General features: G+C 47.6%; 1 protein-coding gene across 1 annotated transcript; it reads right to left on the bottom strand.

Annotated features, from left to right (window-relative positions):
• Positions 1–2,725: 2,725 nt before the first annotated feature.
• Positions 2,726–11,570, bottom strand: PSMD2 (proteasome 26S subunit ubiquitin receptor, non-ATPase 2). Its single transcript, XM_059920654.1, has 21 exons — positions 11,389–11,570; positions 10,885–10,941; positions 10,339–10,503; positions 9,117–9,238; positions 8,727–8,951; positions 8,289–8,447; positions 7,991–8,135; positions 7,749–7,809; positions 7,352–7,498; positions 7,075–7,181; positions 6,750–6,877; positions 6,443–6,530; positions 5,539–5,701; positions 5,312–5,413; positions 5,001–5,146; positions 4,677–4,760; positions 4,296–4,464; positions 4,109–4,203; positions 3,753–3,879; positions 3,212–3,330; positions 2,726–3,063 (listed from the first exon to the last, which is right to left on the bottom strand). Exons 1-21 carry the CDS (start codon positions 11,521–11,523, stop codon positions 2,881–2,883), a joined length of 2,727 nt encoding a protein of 908 aa, XP_059776637.1. The 5' UTR covers positions 11,524–11,570; the 3' UTR covers positions 2,726–2,880.
• Between the last annotated feature and the right edge of the window lie 1,103 nt (positions 11,571–12,673).

Below are 12,673 nucleotides of genomic sequence, written 5' to 3'. Positions count from 1 at the left end.
CAAATAGCTTGTCTGCCTCTTGCTTTTCCTACTCCTTTAGCTATATCCTGCCTTCTTCTCCTCTGGATAAACTCATCTTTCTCCAAGAATCAGTTTCCTCAAAAATCTCCCCTCACTTACCCGGGCACTTAGGCCCTATTTCAGTGATCCTAGAATAACTTGTTCACACTCCAGTACAACACAATTGTTTTCTTTTTCATTATATAAGCTTTGTGAGGATTTGTTTTTCTATATTTGCATATCCACAAACTAAAATAATGCCCAGTGCAGAATAAGTAAGTCTCCATTGATATTTATTGCTGAATGACATTAAATGTGAAAGGTTAAGAGCCACTGTGAAAATTTCTTACTCTAAAGTACAATCACTGACTTGGATAGAGAATTATCCTTTTATTTATGTTTTTCAGTTTACAATCACTTTCTAATTTTGTTTCATGTTTTAAAACTTTATTTAGGTATGTTATAAACTGCACATGTTTAAAATGTACAGGGGGGCTTCCCTGGTGGCGCAGTGGTTGAGAATCTGCCTGCCAATGCAGGGGACACGGGTTCGAGCCCTGATCCGGGAAGATCCCACATGCCGCGGAGCAACTAGGCCTGTGAGCCACAATTGCTGAGCCTGCGCGTCTGGAGCCTGTGCTCCGCAACAAGAGAGGCCGCGATAGTGAGAGGCCCGCGCACCGCGATGAAGAGTGGCCCCCGCTTGCCGCAACTAGAGAAAGCCCTCGCACAGGAAACGAAGACCCAACTCAGCCATAAATAAATAAATAAATAATTTTTTAGAAATAAAATAAAATGTACAGGGAATTCCCTGGCAGTCCAGTGGTTAGGACTCTGTGCTCTCACTGCTGAGGGCCTGGGTTCAATCCCTGGTTAGGGAACTAAGATCCCACAAGCCACGCAGCCAAAAAAAAAAGAAAAAGTACAAGTTGATGAGTTTTGACAGATATATTGAATATCATCACCACCACCACCACCACCACTACCACAATCAAGATACTGACCAATCCCATCACTCTCAAAAGTTTTCTTCCTTTGGAATCATCTTTCTCTTCACTCCAATCCACAGATAACCACTGATCTGCTTTCTGTCACTAGAATTGTATATAAATGAACTGATAGAGTATATACTCTTTTTTTTTATTTTTGTACTTTTTAAAAATCTGGATTCTTTCATGCAAAATAATAAATTTGACATTCATTCATGTTACTTGTGTCACTTTTTTTTTGGCTTTCCTGTGCAGCTTGTGGGATTTTAGTTCCCCCGACCAGGGATTGAACCTGAGCCTTTGGCAGTGAGAACACAGAGTCCTAACCACTGGACCGCCAGGGAATTTCCCTTGTGTCACTTGTTATTGTTGAGGAATGTTCCACTGGATGGAAATCACTTTCTAGTTTCTTAACATCACCACCATTAGAAATCAGGTAAGACAATTACTATATCCCCAATGTAGAGATAATAGAGGCTTATCACACTGATTTGCTTAAGACAGTTCCCATTAAAGGGGCTTTACAGGTCTGCTGACTCCCAAGTCCAGCATTTCCACCTTTTATACAGGTTTTACACAGGCTGCTAAGTGAGACTAGAGAGAAGACTATGGAGATACTCCATCCAAAGCTGCTGCTTCTCCAGCCTAGCCAAGAGCTTGGACTACTATGGGGTCCACAAGCCTCCAAGGCTACAGAGACTGATTAACAGTGAAAAGGGCATGGGCCTTGGAGTCAGATGGACTTAGATTCCAATCCTAGCTCTACTACTTACTATGTGATCTTGAACAAGTTACTGAACCTTCTCTGAACTTTACATTCCTCACCAAAACACAGGGATAATACCTACCTCTCAAAGTTGTTGTGAGGTATGTAGAGCAATTATTCTTTCAACATTTATTGATGACCTATTAGGTGCTGGTCACTATTCAGAGGTTAAACCCACAGCAAGTGTTTTCACAGTAAGTGTTGGATAAATGCTAGCAATTATCTGACAGGGCCACATGTTCTCCTCCACTGCACCCACAGGGGTCTAGGCCCCCACCGGCCGTGTAGCTATACTCATACCAGTCCCACCAAGAAGGAGCACTACAGATCAGGAGTGATTACATTCCAGGAAGGAGGCCATTTCTTTCCCATCGCTCTACTAAGAGGAAGGTCAGGATCAAGCTTTCTTGCACTGTTCCTGCAAGGACAGCCTAGGGGTAGATGTTATCATGATCATATCTCTCAAATAGCAGCCTCCCCAAAAGGACAAGCGGGTCATACGAGGTAAAGATGTCCATTTCATTCAGTAGCACGGAAGTCAAGTTAGGAAGAGTGGAGCTAACTCTGCTGCCTCTTAAGAGAGGGGATCCTTAGTCCAAAGCCAGGGAATGATGGGCTTGAGGTGGGTGTGCGTTGGCAAGTGGGAATAGGGGGGATGTTTGGGATCTACAAGCCCCTTGGAAAGTTACTTGTAAAAGTTTAAATAAAAATTTGTGTACATACATCTCTTAGAAAGAAGATCCATTACATGTATCAGCTTCTCAACGGTTCATGCCTCTAAAGATGAACCACTGTTCTAAGATGATTAGGAAGGAGGGGAGAAGGAAAAGGGGCTTAGTTTTTTCCATTCTTGGCAGCCTCGCTGCTAGCCCAGGCTCAGAGTTGCTACAAACAATACCCTCTCACGTCCGCTCCCCACCCCAGTCTGGCCTCCAGCCACAATACCCCAGAAAACAGACACAGAGGGACCTCGGGGATAAAGGTCTTTATTCAACAGTTATCTCACTCAGTAACAAAAGAACAGGAGGTAACAATTCCCCCAAAGGTTTGGAGCAGTGTCCACCCGACGGAAGGAAGCATGACCCGCTGACATATCAGCTGCAGCTCAGAGCCTCTGGTGGCCACTTAGAGATCATAGTTCGGGTTCTTCCGAAGGATAACAAAACCTTCTAGAATAGGGGTGACGGGAAGGAACTCCTCAGTGGCCAATTCTGCCCGCTCCCCGTGAGCCAGCAATACTGGGGTTGTGTGTGTCTGGAACCCTGTGATGGTCTTGGGCTTGCCGGCCTGGCCCACCACATCCACTGCCTGTGGGGTGAGAAGACTGAGATGAAGGGACTCTGGATAGGAGTACAGCAGCAACCCACTGCCCATTCAAGTTTCAGAGAAATGGTACCTCCGCATTCTACAAGCTCTGGAATACAGCCTAAGCCCTCCCCTCTGCTCAGCCCCTCACCTGGCCCACACGGACAGACACTGGCAATGGCCGCAGCTCCTCATCGAATGTGACCAGCATTCGGGGCTGCATGGCAGCCACCAGCCCATATAATACATAGTGCGACTTGCCTAAGATGACTGAGGGAAGAGCACAGGACAAATATAGTTAGCGGCATGCCTGAACCTTGGAACCCCACTCCAGCCCTGACTCTTTAGCCCCTCAGTTATACAGCTGAACCCACAACCCTCCCCTCATACACCCTACTACAAGCTGGAGATGCCACCCCCATACTCTGCCTACAGGTTGCGGACTTGATCATCCCTTTCCCCCAGTCACTCAGAGGCAAAAACTGGGCTCAGTTCTTCATCTTCAAAAGAAAATCTTTTTGGGTCAGATCAAAAGTGTGGGAGATGAAAGTCTCATGAGGCCCAAAGAACCTCAGGAACCCAGAGCAGCAGAGTTAACTCAGAGTCTTGCTCCTAAATTACCAAGGAGGCCCTGGTAGGGGTGCAGAGAGGGCACCATGTGCCACCATGTAAGATTCCTGACAGGGACTCACTGTTGCGGACATCCAGGAAAGAGACAAGCACGGTGAGCAGCCCAGCCACGGCCACCTGACTCATAAGCTGCCGGTCACTGTGGTAGGGGCAGAGGGTGAGTGTGCCCTTCCCTAAATGGGTCAGGCCCTGGCGAAAAGAAAACAAAACAAAATGGAGAGAAGTGGACGTGGGGAGTCACAAGTCACATCTAAGGAGAAATCACCTAACCCCGCCACACAGAAACCTCACAGCTCGTTCACACCCTCCTTTCCAGGCCGAACTCAAGGTCCCCTTCATGAAGCGTCACATCTCCCTTCCATCACACAGACACTTCCTTTGGCACACTCACTCTAAGGAGAAGAGTTCTATTCTCTACCTGTGCCAAGCGCACCATGAAGAGGTTGTTGGGGTCCTTGGCATGATACTGGGCTAACTGGCGCAGCATCGCAGCCAGACGGGCATTATTGGTACCTGGAAATGTTAAGCATTACAAAGGCTTGAAAAAAGGGCCTCAACAACCCTTCCCCCAAGATGCTTATGATCTCTTTCTGGCCAATACTCACCACTGCCCACCATGCCCATGGCAAAGATGGAGTTATAGGAAACTTCTGGGTCAGCATCATGAGAGAATTTGCTTAGGGTATCCAAGATGTTGAGTCGTGGATTTGAAACGGATATTAAGGCCAGTGCTAAAGGCACAGCCCTCCGGAGTGTAGGCTCCCCATATCTCAGCTGGTGATAAAAGAAAATAACAAGGGTATCACAGAAAGCAGAAAGAATAAGCTCGGTTACAGGAACAGATATGTAGACGGGGTCTTAATTTTTGTAGAAAGGGTACAGCAAAAAGACCATTTCTCCACCGAGAAAACCCATCAGGGAAATCTCCTGGGGAAACCCCAGGCATCAAAACTAATATACTTCAATCTTCTCCATGGGATACTCACCAGGTGGCCAAAGGTTCGTAGTGCCATCTCTGCACCAATCTCCTCCCCCATAGCAATAAGAGCAATCCCCAGCACAGCTACTCCCTGCAATTGAAGAGGCAGCAGAGCCCAATAAGCTCAGGGAACAAAAAACTCACCCCTGACTCAAGTCCCATGTAAGAAGAAAAAGCCATCCTGTGGGGCACACCCTGACCCCTCACGTATGGAACCCAGTCTCATGCTATTTCAATACACAGTGATACCCAGAGAGGCTCTAAAACAAACAAACCCACAGTTATCTTTTCTCAGAGCTTCCCTAGGAGTATGCCCAGCTGCCCACAGAACCTGATGTGCTCCCATGTCGGCAGGGGCTTCCTTCTTATCCTTGTCCTTCTTTTCCTTTTTGTCTTTGTCTTCCTCCTTTTCCTTGGAGTCAAAGTGCTCACTGCAAATGTGCAGCAGCTGCTGCACCTTCAGTACATTCCCAGAGCCTGGGGCAGGGTGGTAAGGGAGAGAAAGGGTAGAAATGAGAAGGCACCAAGAAAAAGCTTGCTCTAGGAACAGAAGCTAAAGAATCTAAGGCAATTCAGAAGGACTTAAGAAAGGAGGTCCAAGAGAGAAGTGAAGAGTCACTGAGGAAGAACAAAGACACAGACCTGCATAGGCACACACATCCACCAGTGTGTTGGCAAAACTGCGGAATGGCTCTGACACAACCTCCAGTGCGGCCAGGATGGCCTCAATGGCCTCTCCCTTTCCTAAAGGAGAGATTCGAGGGGTCAGAGGACATGTACTCCCTTCCAGCACAGCCTGACTCATAAACTCTCCCTGTTGTATCCAGTTACTACCAGCCTTTTGCCCAAATAGAGAGACATCCCCTCACCCAGGTGGTTGAGGCCCAGTCCAAGAGGAAGCCAACGGGCATAAGTGTCCTTGAGCTCAGTCTCTGACTTCTCCATGATGGTCTGAAGGATAGTGGAAGTGACATCGCCATTGCAGGATCCCACTGCTATCATTCCACAGGCTAGAGCTGTCACACCTGCCACCTAGCAATAGGAATATCGACATCAAGTTATTAAAATAAGGTATTAAAATAGTTGTTTACCTATATTGATTCAAGATAGCCAATTCCCACAGTCCACTGAAACCACATGAGGTAATAACCCCTTTCTGATGCTAGGTCAAAATAACAGTAGCATCAACCATTCACTGAATACTTACTACAGGTCAGCCACTATGCCAACTGGTTTGCATACTATTAACATTTAATCCTCACAACCCCATGAAACAGGTCCTACTGTTATTCCTCTTTTATTGATGAGAAAAATGATGCCTAAGGAGACTGAGTTACATGTCCAAGATCACACTGTTTGTAAGCAGAGGTGGCAGTATTCGAACTGAGGCCTATCTGACTATAACCTATGCTTTTAGCCACCATACTATATTTATCCATCACTAAAATGATTCTGCACAAGTAAGAAAATTTAAAGTTGGCTCATGACTAAAACAGTGTACCCACCCCAAGCTGGGTTAAGTTACTCCCCACTCTAGTCTGGTACTTCCTCATGGATCCCAAGGGCTGGAACTCAATACTAAAATGTTAACTCTTAGCCTCAATATCTCCTGAGGCTTAGAAGCCCAATTCCAAGCAGTTTCACTGAAATGATACACCCCCCTCTCTCTCTCTCACACACACACACACATTTTTTCACCATTTATCAGAGACCGGCAAGACTCAGAGCACCTTCCCTACTATCTCCCCTAAGTGATCAACAAACTCTACTCACCTCCATACTGGACTTGGAATCTCCCATCACAGGTAGCAGCAGTGTTAGAACATCTTCACGATTGGAGCCAGCATAGGCCAAGCCAAGCCTGCAAAAGCCAGGGAGAGGCAGTCCCCGACACACACCCGAGGATAGGACAAGGAAGAAACAAAAAGAGGATTGGTCATTTCAACAAATAGTCACCAAGAGCCAAATACTCAACAGGCACAGTGATACTCTTTGGCAATACAAAGGTGAAAGGGCCTGATTCTGTTTTCACAGAGCTTACAGGCTAAGTACTACCAAAAGGAGAAGCAAGAAGCCTTACCCAAAGATGGAACCAAGTCTCATTGTGTTACTGTTGTGGAGGACATAGTCTGAGAGGAGTGCCAGAGCAGGGTCACACTCATTTCGGACACCAGAGTTCACGATGCCACAGGCCAGGAGGGCTCCTGACTGCAAAATGCAAATAGATTCTTCACTTGGGCTACTCTACCTTCCTCACCACAAAGGATGCAACATGGGCCTTATTATAGCACCCGCCTTAACTGGAGTTAAAAACAGGGTAGACCTTACCAGTGAAAGGGAGGTCCTGAGAGGGCCCTAGAATATGGGAGGGGATGTCTGCATTAGTGGGTTGTACCCAGACCAACCTTGATATAATCCTCAGAAGAGTACAGGTACTTGTCAATCTGGGTAAGGCCACCATCCACATCCCACAGCAGAATCATGCCAAGGGATGCAGCTGCACTCAACATTCCTATACCAAGGAAAAATCTATCAGTCTTAAAATGGCCCTGCCCTGAGAAAACTGTTATAAAGAGCTCTCCAAAGAACTGCCCTGGGGATCTGCCGTTATAACACATGAACCTAGGAGGACAACAAAATTGACCAAAATTACACAAAGATAGAGTAGAAACAGAAATATACCATGATCCTTGTTCTTGTAAAGCCATTTGTTGCCATCATCAGTCAGCAGCTTGTCCTGGCCAAAGGCTGCATTCACAAAGCCGTTCACAAAAGAAGAGGCCAGGTTCATGCGGGCAGAGTCCACCTGAGAGCCACTGCCCCCAAACCCTGCAAAGGAGGGAAGGAGGAAATGAAGGTTTAGAGTAGGACAAGATAGGAACACAGTATGGCAGCTGGTCTCTGATTCTGAGCTGGCCCCTTGGAACCCTCTATCTATAACCCCAATAGTGACCTAGGGAAAAAGTATGTGGGAATTCTGAGCTCTATAGGATAAGTATGTTGGGCCAAGCCATCACTCTCAATACAAGGGGCATAATTAACAATCCTCCAATCCCCACACATGGAGATGTTTACTCACTGTTGTTCTCTAGGTGGGTTTTATAGATGTCATCAGGCACCTTGGGTTCCATGATGTCCAGCTGAAGAGAAGTCAGAGGATCACAACTGCTCCCCCAGTCCTCCCCTAGCTGTCCCTTCTGTTACCCCATTGAATGGCAATTCTAACCAAGGAGAGTCTAGTCAGAGGCATAATCAGGGAGGCGAAATGCCAGGTATAATCACAACCAAAAAACCTTGCTGGAAAAGGGCAAAGAATCTCACCTCCCGAGCTAAAGCCAAGAAGTTGCTGTTGAGCTGCACGTTGGACATGATCTCTGTCAGGTCCTCATACTCCTCCACATCTTCACTCAGCTCCAAAAACACCCCATGTCGGCCTAGCATGAATGCCATTTGCTTCTGTACAACCCTGTGGGAGAGAGCCATCACATCTGCTCAGCCCCCATCCACTAAGGGCACAGAAAAGCCCTTCAAGCCCTAACCAGAAACTACATGTCCCAGCACTTCATGCAAATGTCCCACCCATGAGCTTATCACTTTGCCAACTTTTTCCTTTACATACACGTCCTTGCAGGAGGTGAAAATATCTTCTACCAGCTCCATGTCATTGAGCATCAATGCCAATCTCAGTGCTTCAGGGAAGCGACTGAACTTTCGGAACACACCCAGGGCACAACGCAGTAGGGCGGAGTTCTCAGGCTCGGGTACATAATTCACACAACTACAAAGGTAAAAATAAAGGTATCAGGCATTCATTTACCCCGTTTAATTCACTGACCCAATACTGAATGCCTACTACATACCAGGCAATATGCTAGTTATTGAGACTACTAAGGAGACGTGCCGTCTCTGACCTCAAGAAGTTCACAGATGTTAACAAATTCACTATAGCTTGATTGCTACCTTTGAAGCAGATACTCTTGGAGAATAAAGGAGTCACGGTTGAGAAGACGTGCTGGGGAGGGCAGGCCTGCCACCATTCCCCACCCTGCTCACTCACCTGGTGAGATAGAGGCAGACCTTTGCATATGCATTCTCATCAATGTCTTTCTCCAGCATATCCACCTGCTCAATTTCCATAAGCAGGTCACAGGCCTCATGCTCTGCATTGTGGGCCATGTTGTAGGGGACAATCTCCTTCACCAGGGTCAGCAGTGGTTCCCGCTGCGTCTTCTCTGCATCATCCAGCTCCTGCCACTCCTTAGCCACTTCTCCTGCCAGATGCCTATGGATAGGCCCAGACTGTTAGAGGAGCAGAGCTTCGTGGGAAGCACTTCCCTGTGGGTCAAGGAATTCACTATCTGGGAAACTCAATACACTGGTACTCCAAGACAGAACTCAGAACTGTATCTCAGAACCCCTTCAGATTCCCAAGAAGAAAAGGTCTTACCTGACGTACTCATGACCCCATGATGCCAATTCCTCCTGGGAGCCCACTAGACGATATTTGAGGCACTCACGCTCCCCGCTCATGGTCATGGCCAAAACAGAGATGATGTCAGCAGCAAAACGCTATAAAGAAACCAGTCCTTTGAAGTCAAATCCAGGGTAAGGGGAATGTTACATTATGGAATCAAGATCACTGTCACTATCCCCAAAATTAAATGTTAATTATATCATCAGCCCCCATACTAAAAACTTAAAACATGTTATATCAGCTAAGCCTCATAATAATCCTAAGGTTAGTGTTGCAATCTCCCTTTTGAACCAACATGACTGAAAGGTGATAACAAGTGGAGAGTGGAGAAAAATGAAGACTCTGAATTTTATTCCAATTGTAATAAACTATTAAAAGGTTTTAAGCAGAAAAGATTCACACTCTAGAAAAGATCACTATGGCTGCTGTATGAAAGACGAACTGTGTAGGAGGTCACAGACAAAAGGAAGAGGGTCAGTTAGGAGGCTGCTGCAGTAGTTCCAGTGAGAACTGAAAACTTCTTGGATTAGGGTTGTGCCAATAGGCAGGAAAGTTACTGAACTGGGAATATATTTTAGAGGTAAAACAAATGAAGGTGCATGTAATGTAGAGAAAAAAAAAATTAAGGTTAAAAGTAAGTTAATAATAAATCATGATAATAAAATCCCAAGGTCCAACATAAATGACAGAAACACTGTCCTTTCTGAAGACAGTCTTCCTGTCAGCTCTTATGTGACCATTTCGATTATGATGAGCACTGTGTTTTTTTTTTTTTAATTTAATTTTATTTTTTAAAATTTATTTTTGGTTGCATTGGGTCTTCGTTGCTGCGCATGGGCTTTCTCTAGTTGTGGCAAGCGGAGGCTACTCTTTGTTGTGGTGCGTGGGTTTCTCATTGTGGTGGCTTCTCTTGTTGCAGAGCACGGGCTCTAGGCGTGCGGGCTTCAGTAGTTGTGGCGCACGGGCTTAGTTGCTCCGTGGCATGTGAGATCTTCCTGGACCAGGGCTCGAACCCCTGTCCCCTGCATTGGCAGGCGGATTCTTAACCACTGCACCACCAGGGAAGTCCCAGGCACTGTTCAACTAGTTCAGATCTTAGGTCTATCAGGCTTCCTGAGATTCACCATGAGCCCCATGGTCTAGACGAAAAGGAATTTGTAAACTAGGCCTCCACCAGCTTCTGCAATAGTTTTACCTTATTCTCCCCAGGGGCCATGTTTTCATAGATCTCCTTCAGTTTGCCATAGTGTGGACGCAGAAATTTGAGAGGCTTGGGCACTGAAGTCATGGAAGTTGTAGAAGAACGAATCTGCCTCCGCAGTTCCTCCAGGGCTGGTCGGTACAGGGACGTGTCCTTCTCCTGATCAGGAGATGTTAGGGCTCAGACAAAAGGAGTCTCATACCTTAAGTCATAATACAGAAGTGTTCAACAACCCCCTAGGAGAGTAACTGTGTCTTATTCATCTGTGATTGCCCAACTCCCTGCACACACACTGCCTGACACAAAAACAAATGTCCCAGGTTAAGAGTTCAAGAACTGCTTCTCCCACGAAACAAAGCTACAAAATCTTTCAATTACCTTTTTTTACTCCCCTCCCTCACAACATGGTTGTAATATGACTCCAAAATACAGTCTCTCTTTTCCTATATCTCATATAGGAGTTGTTGCCCCAAGTGGAATAAAGCAAACAAGTGGGAAAGATCCATATGTACACCGGCTCTTATTGACATCGTGACTCACCCCCAGTCGTTCCACGAGCATCTCCAGTTCATCCTGAAGTTGTTTGTCCTCCTCAGACTGGAGAGTTGGGGGAAGAAGCTCATCAAGACAAGGAATTTCAAACACATCCTCCTCCCATTCACCCTGGGGCAGGTGGAGAGTGAGCCTGCCTCCTTAGGAAGGACCAGGTGAGACAAGGAAAGAGAGGGAATGGGAAGCCCTGGTGGGAAGGCAGCCTGGCTTCTGGGCCAGGCTCTGCTTGAATGCCGTTCTGAAAAACGAGGGTGACAATGACCCGCCCGGGCCCACCTCACGAGTCGGTGGTGAGGACTGGTAGGGGCGGCGGCGGTGACAGCGCGGAATGGAGGATGAGGGGCAGAGAGACGGGTGCCGGGAGCCCCGAGGGTCGCCCCATCCGCCCTCTCCCGGGCGCGGCGGGGCCGTTGGGAGTCGGGCCCGAGGCCTGCGGAGCCGCCGTGACTCAGCCCGCGGCCTCCTCCGCCGGCTCCCGGGGCCGTGCCTCACCAGCTCCTGCTCTTTGTCCTTGTCTCCGGCATCCCGCCGCTCCTTGCCGCTCGGCTTCTCATCCCCGCCGCCGGGAGACGTCGCCGGGGGCTGCTGGGGCTGCAGCGGTGCCTTCTCCCGGCCACCCTCCTCCATCGCCGCCGCCACTGCCGGCCCGCTGCGCGCGCACCGCCCCGTTTCCCAGATGTCCTCGCGCGCGTGGCCCACGGCGCCCCTCCTTCTCCAGAGCCCGCCTGCGACCGGAAACGCCGCGGCAACCCACCCACCCCCGCGGCCTGGGAGGTCCAGCCCTCGGACCTCGCCCTCCGAAACCGCACGAAAACTCCAATTCCCAGCTTCCCGCGCGCCATAGGCACCTCCCCGGCTCGGACCTGGAGTTTCCTGAACGCCGTCTGGGGCTCGGGGGGCGACAGCTACGGTAGGAGTTGAGCTGGCTGCGAGCCGAGACCGCCCCTCGGTTCCCCCAAAGCAGTGTGAATAGTACACCCTAGTGACACCCCCGTTAGCCGCGTGGTGGGACAAACGGAAGAGATTCTTGAAATCCTGGACACTTGATTGCCGTCTTTGTGAAGTCTGTGTAATCTATGTTTAGCCCCACACTACTGTGGCATATTCACCTCCCCAGCTGAAGAATAGTGCTCTACTATTACCGTAAGGATGTGGATACCATCTTAAATCCACCTGCGGAGCCAGATGGAGTAGAAATGAATAGATCAAGCCCCATGCCCTAATGCGAAGTTCTGGAGCTAAAAACGGAACAAGATAAGGTCTTTGTCCTCAGTCTGTCTTTTGGTCTTCCTCTCCCTCTTATGACTTAGACGGGATGTGACCGACACTGTTTATGTCAGGACTTATTTTAAATGATATATATTGTTCGCACAACTTTCTGAGTTTGGTAGGATTGTGTCCATTTTACAGCGGAAATCATATAGTAAGTAGTAGAATCAGGATATGAATCTCGACCTTTGAGTCTCCCAAGTTCTTGAGTATTTCAGGCAAACCTCAAAGTTCTTCTGATCGGGCTATGTGTATATATCTAGAAGGTGAGAAAAGAGGAAGTAACTCTTCTCCCCTTCATCTGGTGGGAACACTCACCATTTGTCCTGGAGTCTTATTTTATGGGTCCTGAGGCATTAAAGAATGCAGAAAATGTTTGTTTAAAAAAACAAACAAACCACCTGTCACAGCACAGTTAGCATTGAATGAATGTTGGCTAAACATTTGTATAGATATTGATGTAAGGGTCTGATGCCCATTTTAAAACTTGTTGCTCTTTTCCACTCAG

This window comes from Balaenoptera ricei, chromosome 4, assembly GCF_028023285.1.
Source record: "Balaenoptera ricei isolate mBalRic1 chromosome 4, mBalRic1.hap2, whole genome shotgun sequence".
NCBI lineage: Eukaryota > Metazoa > Chordata > Mammalia > Artiodactyla > Balaenopteridae > Balaenoptera > Balaenoptera ricei.
This window is presented reverse-complemented; position numbering and strand designations above follow the sequence as displayed.